Source organism: Staurois parvus, unplaced genomic scaffold, assembly GCF_062004578.1.
Source record: "Staurois parvus isolate SC_StPar_1 unplaced genomic scaffold, SC_StPar_1.0 ptg000390l, whole genome shotgun sequence".
Classification (NCBI taxonomy): Eukaryota; Metazoa; Chordata; class Amphibia; order Anura; family Ranidae; genus Staurois; species Staurois parvus.
This window is the reverse complement of record NW_028318186.1, coordinates 6,256,855-6,275,184: the sequence shown is the minus strand read 5'-3', so window position 1 is coordinate 6,275,184 and position 18,330 is coordinate 6,256,855. Positions and strand designations below refer to the sequence as shown.

The window sequence follows — 18,330 nt, the reverse complement described above, 5'->3', positions numbered from 1 at the left end:
AGAAGTTGTGAAAGTTAACTAGAGACACACCACTTCTCAGAGACTGAACTTAGTATAGTCAGGAGCAGTGCAAGACAGCAAGGAGTTGTAGTAGTAGTAGTACTACTACCACCATTGCAGACAGCTGAGAAAGTACATTGCAGCTAAAAGTTGTGCAGTACAGTTGCAACCTGTAGAGAGCAGCCAGAAATTAAAGTGATCCTCAAGATGTCCAATTTCTACAGTTTGTGGTATCCTATGCTCCCAACCTAAGTTCATTGTTCCCCAATAAAAACACCAAAAAAAAAAATCCCCTAGACTGATTACTGAACCTGTGGACTTGTGCCAGAAATGCTATGTGCCTGGCTGTAGGTGCTGTAAGGGGGAAATAGGCCCAGTCGCCAGGGGCTCTTTTGGGGCAGCGCTGCACATCAATGGTTTCTGGCAAATGGACTCTGATCAATTAGAGAGATAGGCAGGGGACTACTTAGTGGTGGTGAGTTAGGCCTAGTTTACACCTTTTTTCCATTTTTCAGTGCTTTTTGCCTTTTGCAGAAACTCACTATAGTCCATTTAACATGGTTTTCTATGGGGCATATTCACATCTATGCATTTTCAGCCACTGTGTTTTTAGATAGGGTTGGGGATTTTTTTCTCACAGCAGATTGCAACAATCACAGGTGTGAACCAAGCCTTAAGTGGTGTTCGCCTATTGCAGGGGTCTGCAACCTTTAAGACATAAAGAGCCACTTGGACCCGTTTCCGAGAGGGAAAAAGAGACTGGGAGCCGCAAAACCATTGCAACATTTAAAACAAATCCAACACTGCATATATTGCAAAAAGCGCTCTGGTCATGAAGGGGGTTTAAGGGTCCAGTAAGCAAAGGGTTAATCAGGGCCACAGTGTATCGTCATAATCACAATCATAGCCTTAGGTCAGTGGTGAGCAACCTTTTTTTTTTCAACTGAGCCAAATCTCGCCAAAACCACGATTGAAATTTATTTTGAGAGCCACATTTTTAAAACTGAAAATACATCCCCCATATAGCAATTCATCCCCCATATAGTAATACATCCCCCATAGTAATACATCCCCCATAGTAATACATCCCCCATAGTAATACATCCCCCATATAGTAATTCATCCCCCATATAGTAATTCATCCCCCATATAGTAATTCATCCCCCTATAGTAATTCATTCCCCATATTAATTCATCCCCCATATTAAGTCCCCAAGTCCCCCCTGCGTCAATTCACTTACCTTTGCTCCGCGCGTTCCTCTCGCCGTGTTCCCACGCCGTTCCGGTGTAGCATGAAAATCTGTCTCCTATGAGGATCTGTCCCCCTCGACGTATCTGCGCATGTGCCAGTTTCAGGCATTAGCAGCCGATCGGCGATCTCCGGCACATGCGCAGATACGTCGAGGGGGACAGATCCTCATAGGAGACAGATTTTCATGCTACACCGGTCTTCAGGGCGGACTGTGAGAGGAGCCTAGCTCCGCGGGCCGGATTAAAAGGTCCGCCGGGCCGTAGTTTGCCCATTGCTGCCCTATTGCCTGTCACCTGGTGGGCAGTGTGCTCCGGAGCCGCAGCCAAGGTGAAAAAGAGCCGCATGCGGCTCTGGAGCCGTGGGTTGCCGACACCCGGCCTATTGTATGGGTACTGGATAAGGTCTGTGTTTGGAGGGGTGTTGGGGATGGTTGGAGGCAGGGAGGGATGGGGGAACTAGAGTGTTTGCTGTATAACCTTTGAATATTTGAGCAACTTCTTTATACATACTAGAAGTGAACTGTACCTTTAATGTAATTTTTTTCCGGTGTGATTGTAAGCACAGGGTTTGTCAGCAGCTAGTTTGGCAGCTTTAATTGGATTAGCCATGTAACATTTTTATTTGGTTCTGTACACAGGTTGCTGTAAAAAAAAAAACCAAAAAACAGTGGTCTCCTCAGAGAATAGATGCAGACACTCCCCACTTCTGAATCACTTCTTGTCTCTGCCCCCCCACCTCTGAGCACCGTCCCTTGGTTCCACCCCCTACCCACCTTCCAGTACCACTCCCTTTAGAGAATACAGAGGCAAGTATAATTTTGAGGTGCTAAGTACTTTGCATGGAATTTGTTAATTGTTAATGATAACAAGAAAAGCAGTAAAACAGATTCCCTGCAGCCAGCAGCAACAGACCTCCCAGCAACAATAGATGCACCAGCAACAATGGACCCCCACAACAAAATGCTACTCCATCAACAATAGATACCAGCAGCAACAACAGATCTCCAAGCAACCAGCATCAATAGACTGTCCAGCTGACAGCAGCAAAGACCACTCCCTCAACAGTGTCCCCCTTCCAGCAACAATAGATCCACCAGCAACAATGGACCCCCCACAATAAAATGCCACCCCATCAACAAAAGACACCAGCAGCAACATCAGATCTCCCAGCAGCCAGCATCAATAGACTGTCCAGCACATCCCAGCACCCCTTGCCATTACATACATCCAATGCTGGAGGTGCTGGAATTGCGTTCCCACTGGAAAAAAGCCCTGGTCACCTGTCATTCTAACATAAGGCAACACCTAAAAAAAAAGAAAATGTCTGTTTGCATTACATTTATTTTTTTAATGCCCAGCATTTTTTAACCAATGCATTTAAAATTTGAGCAGTTCATAAAATAAATAAAAGATAAAATGTGATACTCACTTGGGGTATAAAGAATCCTTTGAAAGTCACATCTTGAGTAGTGGCATGCGGAACGTTCATTGGCACAGTGTTACCAAACCTTTGGATTTCATGGATGACAGCATCAGTATAAGGCATCTGTTTTCTATGCATCACCCGAGGTTCCCCTGAACCAATGACCTTTTCAATTTCATTCTGAACATTTTCTGTCATTGAGATATAGACATATAGAATTATTTTAAGTTTCTCTGTATTGTCTGTATATATAGTTCATTAACCACTTTAACACTAGGCACTTTTACCCCCTTCTTACCTAGGCCAATTTTCAGCTTTCAGCGCTGTCCCAAGTATTGAGAGCCTTGCTGGTATTGGCTGTCTTTTCCCCGCAGAGACGCAACGTGTGATGAAGACTGCCGAAAACAGGCAAGTCAGTTTACATGTGATCAGCTGTGATTGGATACAACTGATCACATAGTAAAGGGCTGCTGTGATTGGCCCTTACTGCAATTTGTGATTAGCTGTATCCAAAAGGACATAGAGGTCACAGAGCGCACCCGATGCGTGTTCTATAGACGTCCTCCCAGAACAAGAGAGTCACGCTGTAGCCGTCTTTCGGCTATAGCATGGTATTAAAGTGTTAAATGAAATTGCCAGGATAAATATGTTGTGAGTGCTACTGCTAATATCTTTTGAAAGGTACACATTCCAGGACTGTCATCCTCATCATTGCATTCACATCTGAAACATTGACCCAGAACATGTTCACAGTCAGAGCAGGCAACCAGTATACTTGCTTCTGTCAAGGTCTCAATGAGTAGTGAGAAGAAATAAAAGAATAGGCACTCCACTCAAAAAGGGACGAAGCCCATATTCAAAAGGCTAAGGAAGATAGGAGAGAAATATCAATCTTCCTGGTAAGGTGGAATATTTATTGAAAGTTTATAGGAAGCCAATGCCATTCAGATTCAATATCCCCTCCCTCAGGGCTGATTATTATGAATAGAAAAGGAACAGCAAAAGAAAAGTTAAATGTATAAACACTGGTCTAGAAGAAAACTAGGAATAACAAAGAATTACAGCATGATAGGAAACAATTAGCCAAGATAGAGTATCAATGTTGTCCTGATGAATGATTGCAGGCACTTGCTGGAGAGCAAACCAGTAAGTAGTGATGGGCCAAACACCCCCCCGTTCAGTTCACGGTTTTACATTCGGACACAATGAAAGTTTGACCACAAACTTCGAACAGAGGAGACAATTCACTAAGTGGTATCTTACCGCATCTGAGTATGCGGTAAGATAATGCACAGCTATTAAAAACATTCTTTAATGTTTCAGCTGTCGATGGGGTTACTTATCCAAGCATGCAGCCTGGCAGGTCAGGAAAAGGGGGGGGGGGGGGGGGAGACAAGAGCGCGCCCCCTCCCTCCTGATCCATACCAGGTCACATGCCCTCAACATGGGGGGGCATGCTTTGGGGCAGGGGGACCCCCCAAAGCACCTTGTCCCCATGTTGATAGGGACAAAGGCCTCTTCCCCCATGGCGGGTGGTTGTGGGGGTCTGCAGGCAGGGGGCTTATCGGAATATGGAAGCCTCCTTTTACAAAGGGGCCCCCAGATTCTTCCCCCCCATGTGAATGAGTATGGGGTACATGGTACCACTACTCATTCACAGAAAAAGTGTACTCTAAACAATGACAGTAGACAGTCCTTGGCAAGTCCATTATTAAAAACAAAAATGTAAAATATGTCCCCCAAAAGTAGATCCAATTTCAATTAAAATGCCTGCTGCCACCCCAACTTGAAAAAAGATTTAAAAAAAAAAAAAACACAATTCACTCTCAACGCTGGCTTCTGCAGTCTGACAGCTGGGCCGGGATGACAGTTCTTAAATATTGTGATGACAGCATAAGGAGGCGGGATCATCCCACCCCCTTGTGATATCATCCTGCGGTTAGGTGCATTGCTTTGGCTAATAATGCACTGTCAGGGCACAGTGAATTGTGGGGTGCAGTGGGCGAACAGCCCACCGAACGCCCTTACCATTCCTGTGTTCACCAAACACACGAACGGCCAATGTTCGAGTCAAACTAACGTTCAACTTGAACATATAGGCTAACACTACCAATAAGTAGTAAAGCACAGATTAAGAAATCAGTCCTGGACCTTTTTTCTATTATAGCAGAATCTTGGTAGCCTCTTGATGGTCTTGGCAGTCAGTTGGAACCTGACTTTAGAGCTATTGTTGTGATCTTGGAGAATGATTTACTTAACACAAGCAGCTAGAAAGATGAGTAAAGGATTGTATGACGCCTTTTAAGAATTGCTTATTAAGAATATGTAAATATACTGCGGCTTGTTAATACTCAGCATTTTGAGGTATGAAGGAGCATGTGACCTGTTCCCCGTGACAGTGTCAGGGCCTTCAAGCCAGTTGCTAGGCCTGCACATAGTGTGAAAGGGCCCTGAAGTGCACAACAGAGACACTGAAATAATTTTTATGGAGAACATATATTGGCAGCCTACAGTTCTCTAATGTAAAACACACAGCAGGTGTTTCTAAACTGTTAGAAACTGACTGAAGCCTGACATATACCGTCTTTATTGTGATCTTTGAGAATGCATTGTTTTACAGTACAAGCAGCTGGAGGGATGAGTAAGGCTTGTTTTAATTTTACTTTACTGTTTAAGAATATGTAAATGTTTAAATGTTCATAGTCTGGGCACAGGTGCACTTTAAAACAAAACATCAAGTAAACAGCCAAGTACAGATGACATACTTGCAGTATATGGAAACTGTATATGGGTACTGCTTTAGCAGCTGACTACACAGCCCCATAACACAGTTTAGGTAGGTGAATTATATCACATACATTTAGGAAATACAGTTGGTTCATCTCTCCACCCCAGGTTCCTGAAAGGACAGCAGCGTATAAGATCATCTCACTATTCACTTTTCCTTCTATCAGCATAATTTTTGTCAACGTATTTGCCCTCTGACAGTTTATGTGGTGCAGTACAGAGGATAACAAATCAAATTCATATACTTACACTGCCTGTGTGATGGATTTGGTAAAATGCCTATTTCGTTTCCTATTGAATATATATATATATATATATACGCTATTTCTATAAGTTTTATAAATATTTACTTTTATACTTTAATACATATGTTGTGTGAATATTTTCTGCCTGCTGGGCTTTGTGGTACTTTAAGAAATCCTTGCTTAAGAAATATTTGCTCACAGGAACAGACCCCCTCCCATCGTGTGATTTGGAAGACAAAAGAATGTTTTTCTCTTTTTAAGATAAGACTGAAGAAGATCACACCTATACCATGACGGAGATTGTTTTCGTGTAAAGTGACCAATCAAAGACTAATATAATGCTTATGCTGTTATCACGTGATGTTCGCATCATTTTTCATATATAAGCTCACGGTTTCATTTCAATAAATTAGAGAGAAGTTTTCACAGACCAAAGGTGTCAGTGTGAGTTTCTTTATGTGCGCACATTCCACAAGCTGGCCAGCGTCATAAATTTTGGACAGGAACAGATAAGCACTGGATGATTAAGTCCAAGACTAAAACAATTTGGTGCCAAGAAACCTGGGAACTGAATAATGAACCTGCAGCCAGCCGCCATGAAAAGGCGTACGGTGTCAGTCAAACTGGACAGGCCGGAGAGCTTGATCACCTCTCGGAGCATGGTAAGATATATTTTGCTATCTTACCATTGCTTATCCTGTCTTTGTTGTTGATTCATACCTGTGCCTAGTACGGCTGCTAAAGGTCAATAAAGGCAGGTAACCTTGTATGCCCGGAGTTTATTTAAATATACCTGCATGTGCTTATCTGTTACCTGGGTCTCTGTTGTGTGTTTTTATGTATCAGTCTTGAGGTGGAAGAGGAGTGGACCTACTGAGGGTTTTGACACATAATTTCTCTGGGTGTGGTAACCTTGTGTGTTGACCACAACAGAAGAGGTGTCGGATATGCGTCACGGTAGTGTGACAGCGGGTGCCGTAACTGTTTGTGTGGGTTACGATGAGTTACTCAGTGGTCTGTACTCAGAGCCCACCAAGATAGACTGCTATGTTATGTCCTAAATGTGTGTCTGTAAGCTAATGTTTGCCATTCATAACAGAAGGTTGTGGTTTGTTAAGGGTTAAGGAAAGTCTGGACAGCAGCCTGTGAAGTGTCTTAGATTCCTGTTAGGAAGGACAGAGAAGGGGGGAGGAGATGGGTCAGACGCTGATAAGACCCCTAGAAAGGAATGTTAGCATGTGACCTGGTTGCAGAGAGAGAAAAGGAAAAGTATGTGGAATTAAAGATAAGGAGGTATGGCGAAAAAAAAAAAAAGAGAAGAAAGATGTCTTAGTTGACAAACATGTGCTTGAGGACAGCAAGAAGTTTGGTATAATGTAGCCGAAGTTATCCACAAAGAGTAGTGGACAGAACAGGTATTGCTACAGGGGAGAAAATAAAAAATAAACTGTTTATGTGTACCATTAATGTGTTAAAATATTGAAAAGGATTACTGGCATGAATCATTGTAGGAACAGAGAGGAATGTTATGTGATAAAGGTTTGCTGAACGTGACAGAAGTTTTGTACAGAACTGGAAAAGTGTTGTATAAAGAAGGATAGTTGGAAGAAATTCAAGAAAATGGCAATTGTATAATGTATTTGTATCACAAAATTGTAATTGGAAGTTTGCTAAAACCACCGCCCTATGTTGGAATGTGGGGTGGAGGAGGGGAGGGACAGCCCTGCCCTTTGTCTAACGCTTACTTTATGCCCACCACCCCAGCCCTGCCCAGTGCACTTCCTGATGGCAGCCATCTTGCTGCTCCTGCTTTGTCCCTTCCTGCCCAGTACACTTCCTGCTAGCAGCCATCTTGCTACACCTGTGTTGTCACTTCCTGCCCAGCCCAGTGCACTTCTGTTCGCCGGCCATCTTGGTACACCCGGAAGGCCTAAATAAGGCATATACCCAGTTCTCCCTGTTCTAAACCAGGATGGTTCCTACCACACTCCCGTTTTCCCCAATATGGAAGTGTCACCTTCACAAGCCGGATACATGAATGACAATGTATTCGAGTCGGATGATCAACAACCTCAAGCAGGAAGGATGCCGATAGGTATGACTCCCAAACCTATGTCAGATGTCCAATTGAATGACGATGCATCTGAATGGAGTGATCGACAGCTGCAAGCGACAAGGGCACCAATAGATTTGATTCCCAAACCCACGCACAGTGGAGTACAAACTAAACCGGAACAGTACACAAGACAACACCGACATTCAAGATTACCGGAAGGGGCACCGGTAATGTATGTCGCTTTTACCCCATCACAAGCAGCGGCCTTAGTGACGAGTCTGCCTGACCCAGAGAAACAGCCAATGCCCTTTTACCGCTGGGTAGTGCAGATACAAGAAACTTACTCAGCTGCTTGGAAAGACCTGCTCAGTCTATGCCAAATTAAAGCAGGACATGTTTTCTGGCCAGTTATGCAGATGGGCTTCAATGATGCCTGCCTGACAAGTGCTATTTCCTGTTCTTCAGGCGTGGAGTTTTGTGTCCAGCTCCACGACTAAACAAAGGAGAAATTGGCGGATCAGACTACCACAATTCAAGACATCACCCAAGATAAAGGGGAGTCTGTGGAGAAGTATTATGCCAGACTCATACAGGCCTTTGATGATCTGGGCTTCTCTCAATATGAAAAGGCACAAACACACATGCTCTCAACTGCTTTTGTCTCAGGGCTCAAAGAGGATATCAGGAAAGGTCTGATGGTGGCCCGCCCTGAATACCGCTCTATGAAGATGTCTGATGACTGTTGGTGGCCAGAGGCATAGAAAATAAAAAAGGAAAAAAACCAGCGCCCCTCATGGTGGTCAATGATGAAGATCCCACCTACACTCGTCCACCACCATTGCCAAATATCAGGGAAAGGATCACCTGTTATAACTGTGGGAAACGGGGACACTTTAGAAGAGAATGCAGAGCCCCCAGATAAGACAGGGACCCCCGAGACGGGCAGCGTGAATATCAACCACCACGCCCCAACTCTCGTTAGGAAATGGGCAAACCCGTGTCACCCCTTATGGCAGTATTTTCAAACAAGACTGGGGGACCGTGTAGCTGTAATCCAGGATATTCCCCAACCTAAAGCAGCTAAACAACTGCATGCCTTTCTTGGACTCATATCCTACTGCAGGGCATGGATCCCTGATGCATCGGTCCGTATGCAACCATTTTATGATGCTCTCAAGTCTGTGCCATTTACCTTGTCAAGCAAGGCCATGGATAATTTTATTCTGCTGAAACAAGCAATATCCACTGCTCCTGCCTTGGGACTTCCAGATTATGAGAAACCTTTCAAACTGTGTCAGAAAAGCAAGGCCACGTCACGGGGGTCCTAGCTCAAGAACATGGAGGGCAAACCAGACCCATTGGGTACTATTCTTGTCATTTGGATCCCGTAGCTAGGGGTGGTCCTTCATCTCTAAGAGCTGTCTTCTCTGCTCAAGCACTATTGGACAGAACTTCAGACCTCGTTTTACCACACACAGTTTCTTCTGGCACCGCATGACATTGCTGCCATCCTGAATCAAGTACAACCCCGACACCTGTCCACGGCCAGACATCTACGGTTGCAAATCTCCCTCCTCATTCCTGACAATGTGACCCTCCAAAGGTGTCTCACTCTCAACCCAGCCACCCTTCTGCCATTTTTCGAGGGGGGGAGAAGAAGGCGAAGGTGAAGAAGGAGACCCCTGTACTACTCCACATGACTGCCTTGAAATGATGCGCATGGAAACCACACATCTCCCTACAGTGAGTGAAATTCCTCTGGAAAACCCTGACTACACACTTTTTGTGGATGGCTCCATATATGCAGATGAAGGAGGCAAGTACCACACAGGGTATGCTGTGACCTCGGAATTTGAAATTCTACAAGCAGGAGCATTACCACCAACTTTATCTGCCCAGGAAGCAGAGCTTCAAGCCCTCACTACAGCATGTAAAATGGCAGAAGGTAAAAGAGCCAATATTTACACAGACTCCAGATACGCCTTTGGGATGGCCCATGACTTTGGACCCATATGGAAGGCAAGAGGATTTATGACTGTGGCAGGTACATCCATAAGACATGGAGCAGCCATTGGACGACTGCTGGAAGCACTCCTTCTATCCATTCAAGTGGCTATTCTGAAGGTAAAAGTTCATGGGAAATTAAACTCTTCAGAAGCCAAAGGCAATAATCTGGCAGATTTGGCGGCAAAACGAGCGGCCATGGGACCACCAGAAATGGAAGGAGAGGTGACCGGAGAGTGGGAACCAATGTTCATCTTACAGACCTTACCTGTGGACAGAAACTACCTCAAGGAACTCCAAGAAGCAGCAAGTCAAGAAGAAAAAGAAAGCTGGAGATGGAGAGGAGCTATTTTCAAAGACGGTCTGTTTGAGTGCAACAAGAGGCTTTGTTTACCCAAGAATATGTTTCCAGCTGTAGTCCAGTGGGCACACGGAGCAGCCCATCTGTCAAAGAGCCTCATGAACTTTGTCATCAACAAGTACGATATAGCGCCTGGAATCACCACATCGACGAACAATTTTTGCAGAGCATGTGCCATCTGTGCAAAATGCAATCCGGGACGCACAGAGAAGACACCACAGAAACACTTGGCCAAACCCCTATACCCTTTTCAAAGGATACAAATTGATCATATCCAGATGCCAAAGAGTGGGCGGTTGAGTACACCCTAGTGGTGTTGGACATGTTTTCCAGTTGGCCAGAGGCCTTTGCTGTAACTAACAGGACTGCTAAAACAACTGTGAAGAAACTCCTCACTGAGGTTGTATGCAGATATGGGCTTCCAGAGGTGATAGAGAGTGACCAGGGCCCCGCTTTCACAGCTTCAGTAACCAAAGAAATATGGGCGGCATTAGGAGTCACTCTGGCGTTCCATACCCCCTATCACCCCCAAAGTAGTGGGAAAATAGAAAGAATGCTAAAAGTAGCCCAAGAGACTGGCATGAGTTGGCCAGACAGTCTGCTTATTGCCCTATTTAGTGTCAGATACACACCAAGAGAGAACACTCCCTATCCCCTTATGAGATTTTGTTTAGCTCAGCCCCCATATTTGGTTGTTATTTTCCACAACAGTTGCAATTACAATTTGATGTGTTAACTGATTATGTGACTGTATTATCACGTGAATTAACCCGTATCCATGTCCAAGTGTTTTCTCCATTCCAGATTCTGAGTCAGATACAGGAACTCACAGCCTATTACCCGGAGATTGGGTATTAGTAAAGACATTTATGAGGAAACATTCCCTTGAGCCAAGATATGATGGTCCATTCCAAGTTCTGCTGACCACAGCCCCTTCTGACAAGGTGGCCAGGAAGAACACTTGGATACACGCCTCCCACTGCAAGAAAGTCCCGAACCCTGAGGGAAAGGCGTCATCTACACCATGACAACTATGTTGTATATCCTTTTTCTAATGAGTCTGACAGAGGCTCAACAGGTGGATATCACTGAAATAGGCGACACCACTATATTTTGGTACAACTCATCCAACACTCATGTAGCTATTTACAACTTTGATTTCTGTAGTACAGATCCCATGTGGTGCTATGACCGTAATCTATATGATCTTGACACAACGAGCATGTTCTGATAGTAGTGACCAGGTATACATATGTGTCATGGATGATTACTGGGGACCAAAAGATTAGAATAAGATTGGAAGGGATTTGGACTGGTGAGTGTGCCCTTGTAAAGGCCATTATGCCTCTCCACATCCTAGCAGAGAATATCCCTGACCCAACGCCTGGCCGTAGGAGGAAACAAAAAGCTCCTTCTGGTAGTTTTGACCCACATGTGTATATAGATGCCATTGGAGTCCCAAGGGGGGTGTCTAATAAATTTAAAGCCAAAGACCAAGTAAAGCAGGTTTTGAATCCCTGATTCCCATGATAACTGTTAATAAAAATGTAGATTAGATAAATTACATATACTACAACCAACAGAGGTTTGTGAATTACACCAGGGATGCCCTTCAAGGAATCGTTGACCAGCTAGCCCCTACATCCTACATGACATTCCAGAATAGGATGGCTCTAGACATGATTTTAGCAGAAAAAGGAGGTGTCTGTAAAATGATAGAAGGAACCGGAACATGTTGTACATATATTCCTGACAATACTGGCCCGAATGGTAAGGTTACTCTGGGTATAAATAAATTGGAAGATCTGTCAGTGGAGCTGAAGAAGAACTCAGGTATCTCAGACCCGTGGGATCAATATTTTAGCTGGATGAGTGGGTGGAAAAAAGTGCTCGCCCAAATAGGGGTAACTGTACTAATAATTCTAGTTCTTTTAGCTCTGATTGTATGTTGTATTCTACCATTTGTAAAGAAGTTAATAAGCAAAGCTGTAGACAACAGAACACCTACCTTCCTGAACCAGGACCAAGAGGATCCCCATATGATGGATTTTGTAGGGATAGCATCTGACTTCCTTATGTACAAAGTCTGTGGCAAGGGAGGTGATGAAATAGTCATCACTTGTCTAACGTACAGCACAAAAGAGTTCCAAGGTACATAAGGACAGATGAGCTAGGCTTTATAGGGACAGAGTAAAATAGTCATTTTAAGGGGGGACTGTGATGGATTTGGTAAAATGCCTATTTCGTTTCCTATTGAATATATATATATATATACGCTATTTCTATAAGTTTTATAAATATTTACTTTTATACTTTAATACATATGTTGTGTGAATATTTTCTGCCTGCTGGGCTTTGTGGTACTTTAAGAAATCCTTGCTTAAGAAATATTTGCTCACAGGAACAGACCCCCTCCCATCGTGTGATTTGGAAGACAAAAGAATGTTTTTCTCTTTTTAAGATAAGACTGAAGAAGATCACACCTATACCATGACGGAGATTGTTTTCGTGTAAAGTGACCAATCAAAGACTAATATAATGCTTATGCTGTTATCACGTGATGTTCGCATCATTTTTCATATATAAGCTCACGGTTTCATTTCAATAAATTAGAGAGAAGTTTTCACAGACCAAAGGTATCAGTGTGAGTTTCTTTATGTGCGCACATTCCACAAGCTGGCCAGCGTCATAAATTTTGGACAGGAACAGATAAGCACTGGATGATTAAGTCCAAGACTAAAACACCTGCATTAAACATATAGTATACACTCACTGGCCACTTTATTAGGTACACCTGTTCAAGTGCTTATTAACACAACTTGCTAATCAGCCAATTACATGGCAGCAACTCAATGAATTTAGACATGGTGGAGACGACGGCTGAAGTACAAACTGAGCATCAGAATGGGTAAGAAAGGGGATTTAAGTGACTTTGAATGTGGCATGGTTGTTAATGCCAGACGGGCTGGTCTGAGTATATCAAAAACTGCTGATCTACTGGGATTTTCACACACAACCATCTCTAGGGTTTACAGAGAATGGTCCCAAAAAGAGAAAAAATCCGGTGAGCGACAGTTGTGTGGACGGAAATGTCTTGTTGATGTCAGAGGAGAATGGGCAGACTGGTTGCTGCGACATTCAGATGGCAGGGTCAGAATTTGGTGTAAACAACAGGAAATCATGGATTCCTCCTGCCTTGTATGAATGGTTCAGGCTGGTGGTGGACGTGTAATGATATGGAGGATATTTTCTTGGCACTAGCAAGGTGTACCTAATAAAGTGGCTGGTGAGTGTATAATGATCTAGTAATGATAATATTAATTTGTGTCTTTTATATCTGACTGGAGCTCACCTTAATTTAGGGCAAGGTGACAGATTTTCTGGAAAGGGCATCCCACAACCCTTTTATCCTTTGTCCCTTGCAACTGCTTGCTCCTCTGCATGTAAGTGGTTGCTTACAAGTTGGTTTTGATTGATACAAGACTGTTTTTGTATAACAGATAGTTAGTCAGGGTGCCCAGATGGGGAAAGAGGTAAATGCTGCTTCAGAAAAAACTCTTCAGAATAACAAAATATTTAAAGAGGCACACACCACCGGTACTGTGAGGATGCTGATTTAACCCTTAAAGCTGTCCTACTACCCCTGCACCCAGATGTTACAGATTGTAACCAATGCCTGTATACATCAAAGTTCTGGTGAGTGCACACCCAACAGAAGTGGTGGATTACCTTTAAAGACACATGCACCATTGTACTTTGGGCACAGGATTATATCGTAAATTAAAGAAAGACTCCTGTTGAATTACCCACTTTATTTTATTGACATCATATGAATATTATGGACTTATTGATTTCACATATTGCATGAATAGCACTTTATTCTTATATTGTGCACTTATTACTTTTTAAACTTGAATATATTGCCATATTTATATTTATGATAGTGCTGCACTTTCTGATATTTGAATACATTAATTGGGATTGTTGCCTATATCCTTTAGTGCTAGCAGCTACCTGGAATAATTGTTAAATATTTTTCTTTTATATATATGCGCTTGCTTATATATTTCTTTAACAGAAGATTCCTGGGTATTTTTGGGCTCTGTCCTCCATCCTGAATGAGTATAAAAAGGGGGAGGCTCTGAAAGTGTGGGTTGTTTGCTGTAACGTGGATGGGACTGCTACAACAGGCCAGGGGCGGACTGACAACTCATGGGGCCCCCGGGCAATAGGGGATCATGTGGCCCGTGTCCTTGCCCAAACTCAAAAAAGCCTATGAAAAAAAAGGTACCAGGGGCATCTCATGGGGCCCCCTACTGACCCCGGGCCCTCGGGCAGTGCAAGAGTTTCCAAATGGTCAGTCCGCTCCTGCAACATGATCATGATCCCCCAGGTGGCAATGTGATATTCTCTGTATCAACTACCCCTGGTGTTATTACCTATAAATGTTGGTATCCAGTTATAGTTTGTGCATTTAAGAATGCATGCAGCTCTTTAAGTCAAGGTTCACACTAGTGAAGTGCGATTTTAATCTGATTTTCAGTGCAATTATGTAGTGCAGCTGCAGTGCGTTTTTGATGTTTTTACTACTGTGACTCATCCCTGCTGTTAGCAGTGGTGAGGAGTCATGAGTGGTTAAGCAGGCAGTGTCCATAGGCTTCCTAACAATGATGAGTTATGCATGCTGTCAGCAGGGGTCTGGTATGGATTTTATGAGGGACCACATGGCAAAAAAGACAAATTTAAAAAAAAAAAAAATATGGGGTTCCCCCCCCCCCCAAAATCCACACTCATTCTTTTGGTCTGGTATGGATTTTAAGGGGCAACCCCATGCAAAAAGAAATGGAGTGCCCCCTTCCCCAATCCTTACCAGGCGCTTATCTGAGCATGCAGTCCGGTAGGCAGGAATGGAGGTGGCAAGTGAGTGCCCTCCTCCTGAACCATACCAGGTCATATTCCATTATAAGGCTTGGGGATCCCCCCCGGCAAAGCATCTTGTCCCCATGTTGATAAAGACAAAGGCCTGCAGGGGTAGCTTACTATGCAGAGACATATGTGGCCTTAAGAAGTATAGCATATGGGGGGTAAAGGGTGACCTGCAAGACTAAGGTGACAGTCTCTTTAGGTTGAGAAACCCATTGCAACCAATCAGAATTCATCTGCTGACTGAGCTCAGCAGAATGAATTCTCCTAGGTTGCTATGGGTTACTGAACTTAAATATTAGCACTTAAAACTAAACTTCAAAGGAATTTTGTACTAAATAAGGCACCTGCTTATAGATTCCCTGTGGTCTAAGCGGTCACAAAGAAGCCATAAGACAATTGAAGTGAATGGAGAGAGCTTCTGTTGTGCCTAAATAAAACAGCACAAAAACTAATCACTTACTCTGAATTTCTGGGTACTTCATCATTAACAAAAGGCCCCATCGGAGAGTGGCAGAGGTTGTGTCCATCCCAGCAGCAAACAAGTCCGTGATAAGAGATGTCAGATTTGCATCAGTGAAATATAACTCTGGATTTGGCTTTTCCTGAAATTCACACAGTTAAGAGTTATTTCATTCTTCATCTGGTATATATCTTGCTTTAAAACATTTTGAAAACCTGCAATCAAATTTGATATTTCTACTTTAAAAGGGAATGTGTCTTTAAAAACTTGGAGGCACCAATTGCTTAGTTTTCCTTCAAAAAAGTTAGTTGACTGTTAAACATGCTGAACCTCAAGCTTTAAAGGCCAACACTTTTAATTTGTTTTGACTAAAGTAGGGAAAGGCTAACACTTCTATTAAGTGTCTATTGTTGGAGGTTTTCATATTGGGCAGATTTTCATTCACATACAGTACAATGGGTGTAGTATAGCCAGTATTGGCCAATTTGCTAGAGCACCATATTTCATCCCAGAAACACATACTATTAGATTTTTAAGTGGAGGTTTGCAGTACAGTTTAAATTCAGCAACTTGCCAAATGTCATTTGAAAGTACTTCAAAAATGTAATTTGCTTTCAACACCCAATTTTGAAATGAATGGATTTTCCTAAGCAAAAGCAATATATAACAAATCATTTATTTGAGAAAAATTTTCCATCTTGCTACTTCAAATTTTCTCGCCACTGCAATTGAAACTGAATGTCAATTTGTCGCTGATTATGATTAACGATCAGAAAATCAAACTAGTGTTCTTAAAATGAAAAATTTCCAATAAAAGTCTAATAGTGTATGGCCACCATATTTTTTGAGCTGCATTTATCTTCATAGGTCAATGCAGGTACAATTTCTCTACCATACATTTCTTCATTTTCTTTGATTTAGATATATTTATGCACCCCATGTAAGAGCTACATCCTACAAATCTCTTGATATATTAATTCCAGTCGAATAAAACAACCTTATTTTATTTTACTGAACAGTTGGCGACATCTCCAAACATACTTTCTAGCCTGTTTAATTTTAATTAAATCCCGGTCACTGTGGGAGTTTGGATACTAAAATATCATCTTCCCTGAGTACTGTGGCAGTGCAGTATCCTGCCACGGTGGAAATCACGGTGGTGACCCAGGATTCTCAACCATACAGGTTGAGGGGCTCCAGGCAGTTCTCATAATGCAGAGGAAACTGGTTTAACAGTTTCCTCTTTGGTTTGTAAAGCCCGTTTTGGGACCTGTAGCCTGGAGATTTCTAAGAGATTTGGGAGGGATGAAATCTCCAATCCTGCTCCATGTTTTGAGAGCAGTCAACGCGATTGCACAGGTGTGTGCGGGCCTTTGTGTGGAGGCCAGGCCATGAGTCTGGGCTCCACCCTGGCAGACAGGAGTCAGGAGGGCTCCACCCTGGTAGGCAGGAGGTCTCTGCCTTGGAGTCCGGAGGGCTTCACCAAGGAGAGGTGGAAGTCAGAGTAGCTGTGTGCTAGTGGCTAGCTGTGTACAAAGTGTCATTTTGGAAAGAGTCTGCAGGAGACAGACATACAACTGTGTACAAGCCAGGAGGCTGAATATTGTTTCATGTGTGTGATGGTGGATACCCCTGCGTGGGAAGCTTTATGGAACTTTTTCTTTAAATAAAAGTGGGCTAAAAAGGCCTTAAAAAAAGAAGCGAGTTGCTGTGTGCTTTAAAAAAGCTCTACCATTTGAAGCAAGTTCCCACAGTACATACTCAGTACCTGAGCATTAATGAAGTGTTACTTTGTGAACTTCACATAAAGTTTACTAAAAAAAACAAAACAAACACAGACACTAAATGTAAACAAGGCTGGGATCTCATGGGTGACATCATTGAGCAAATATGGTCATGTCAAAAGTGCCTTGTGTATTACCGTATTTTTTGATCCATAAGATGCACCAGACTATAAGACGCGCCTAGGTTTTAGAGGAGAAAAAAAGAAGAAAAAAAAAATATTCTGAACCAATGGACTTCAGACACAGTACAGGAGATGACCAGAGACTGCGGATACACAGTACAGGGAATGACCAAGAGACTGCAGATACACAGTACAGGGAATGACCAAGAGACTGCAGATACACAGTACAGGGGATGACCAAGAGACTGCAGATACACAGTACAGGGGATGACCAAGAGACTGCAGATACACAGTACAGGGGATGACCAAGAGACTGCAGATACACAGTACAGGGGATGACCAAGAGACTGCAGATACACAGTACAGGGGATGACCAAGAGACTGCAGATACACAGTACAGGGGATGACCAAGAGACTGCAGATACACAGTACAGGGGATGACCAAGAGACTGCAGATACACAGTACAGGGGATGACCAAGAGACTGCAGATACACAGTACAGGGGATGACCAAGAGACTGCGGATACACAGTACAGGGGATGACCAAGAGACTGCGGACACAGTACAGGGGATGACCAAGAGACTGCGGACACAGTACAGGGGATGACCAAGAGACTGCGGACACAGTACAGGGGATGACCAGAGACGGCAGACAGTGCAGGGGATGACCAGAGACGGCACAGTGCAGGGGATGACCAAGAGACTGTGGACCTTTTGTGGAGGGAGGGGGAGCGGGTACCTGAATTTGACAGTTGTCCTCCCTGTGGGTACTCGGCTGATAGTCGGGTGCCCACTGTGCATGCGCGAGAAGCACTGCGCTTAGTGAATGGCTCGGCATCTTCTGGGATCTGTCATGTGTCCCAGAAGACGCTGGACTATTTACAAAGCGCAGCGCTTCTCGCGCATGCATA

General features: G+C 43.4%; 1 protein-coding gene across 1 annotated transcript in view; it reads right to left on the bottom strand.

Annotated features, from left to right (window-relative positions):
* Window positions 1–18,330, bottom strand: part of LOC149455652 (cytochrome P450 2K4-like) — a 90,771-nt gene that overhangs the window by 29,384 nt on the left and 43,057 nt on the right. Inside the window, exons 7-8 of the mRNA XM_089686045.1 lie at window positions 15,514–15,655; window positions 2,681–2,865 (exon numbers count right to left, since the gene is read on the bottom strand). Of these exons, the coding sequence (XP_089542171.1) occupies window positions 2,681–2,865; window positions 15,514–15,655 (327 nt within the window). The remainder of the gene's footprint in view (window positions 1–2,680; window positions 2,866–15,513; window positions 15,656–18,330) is intronic.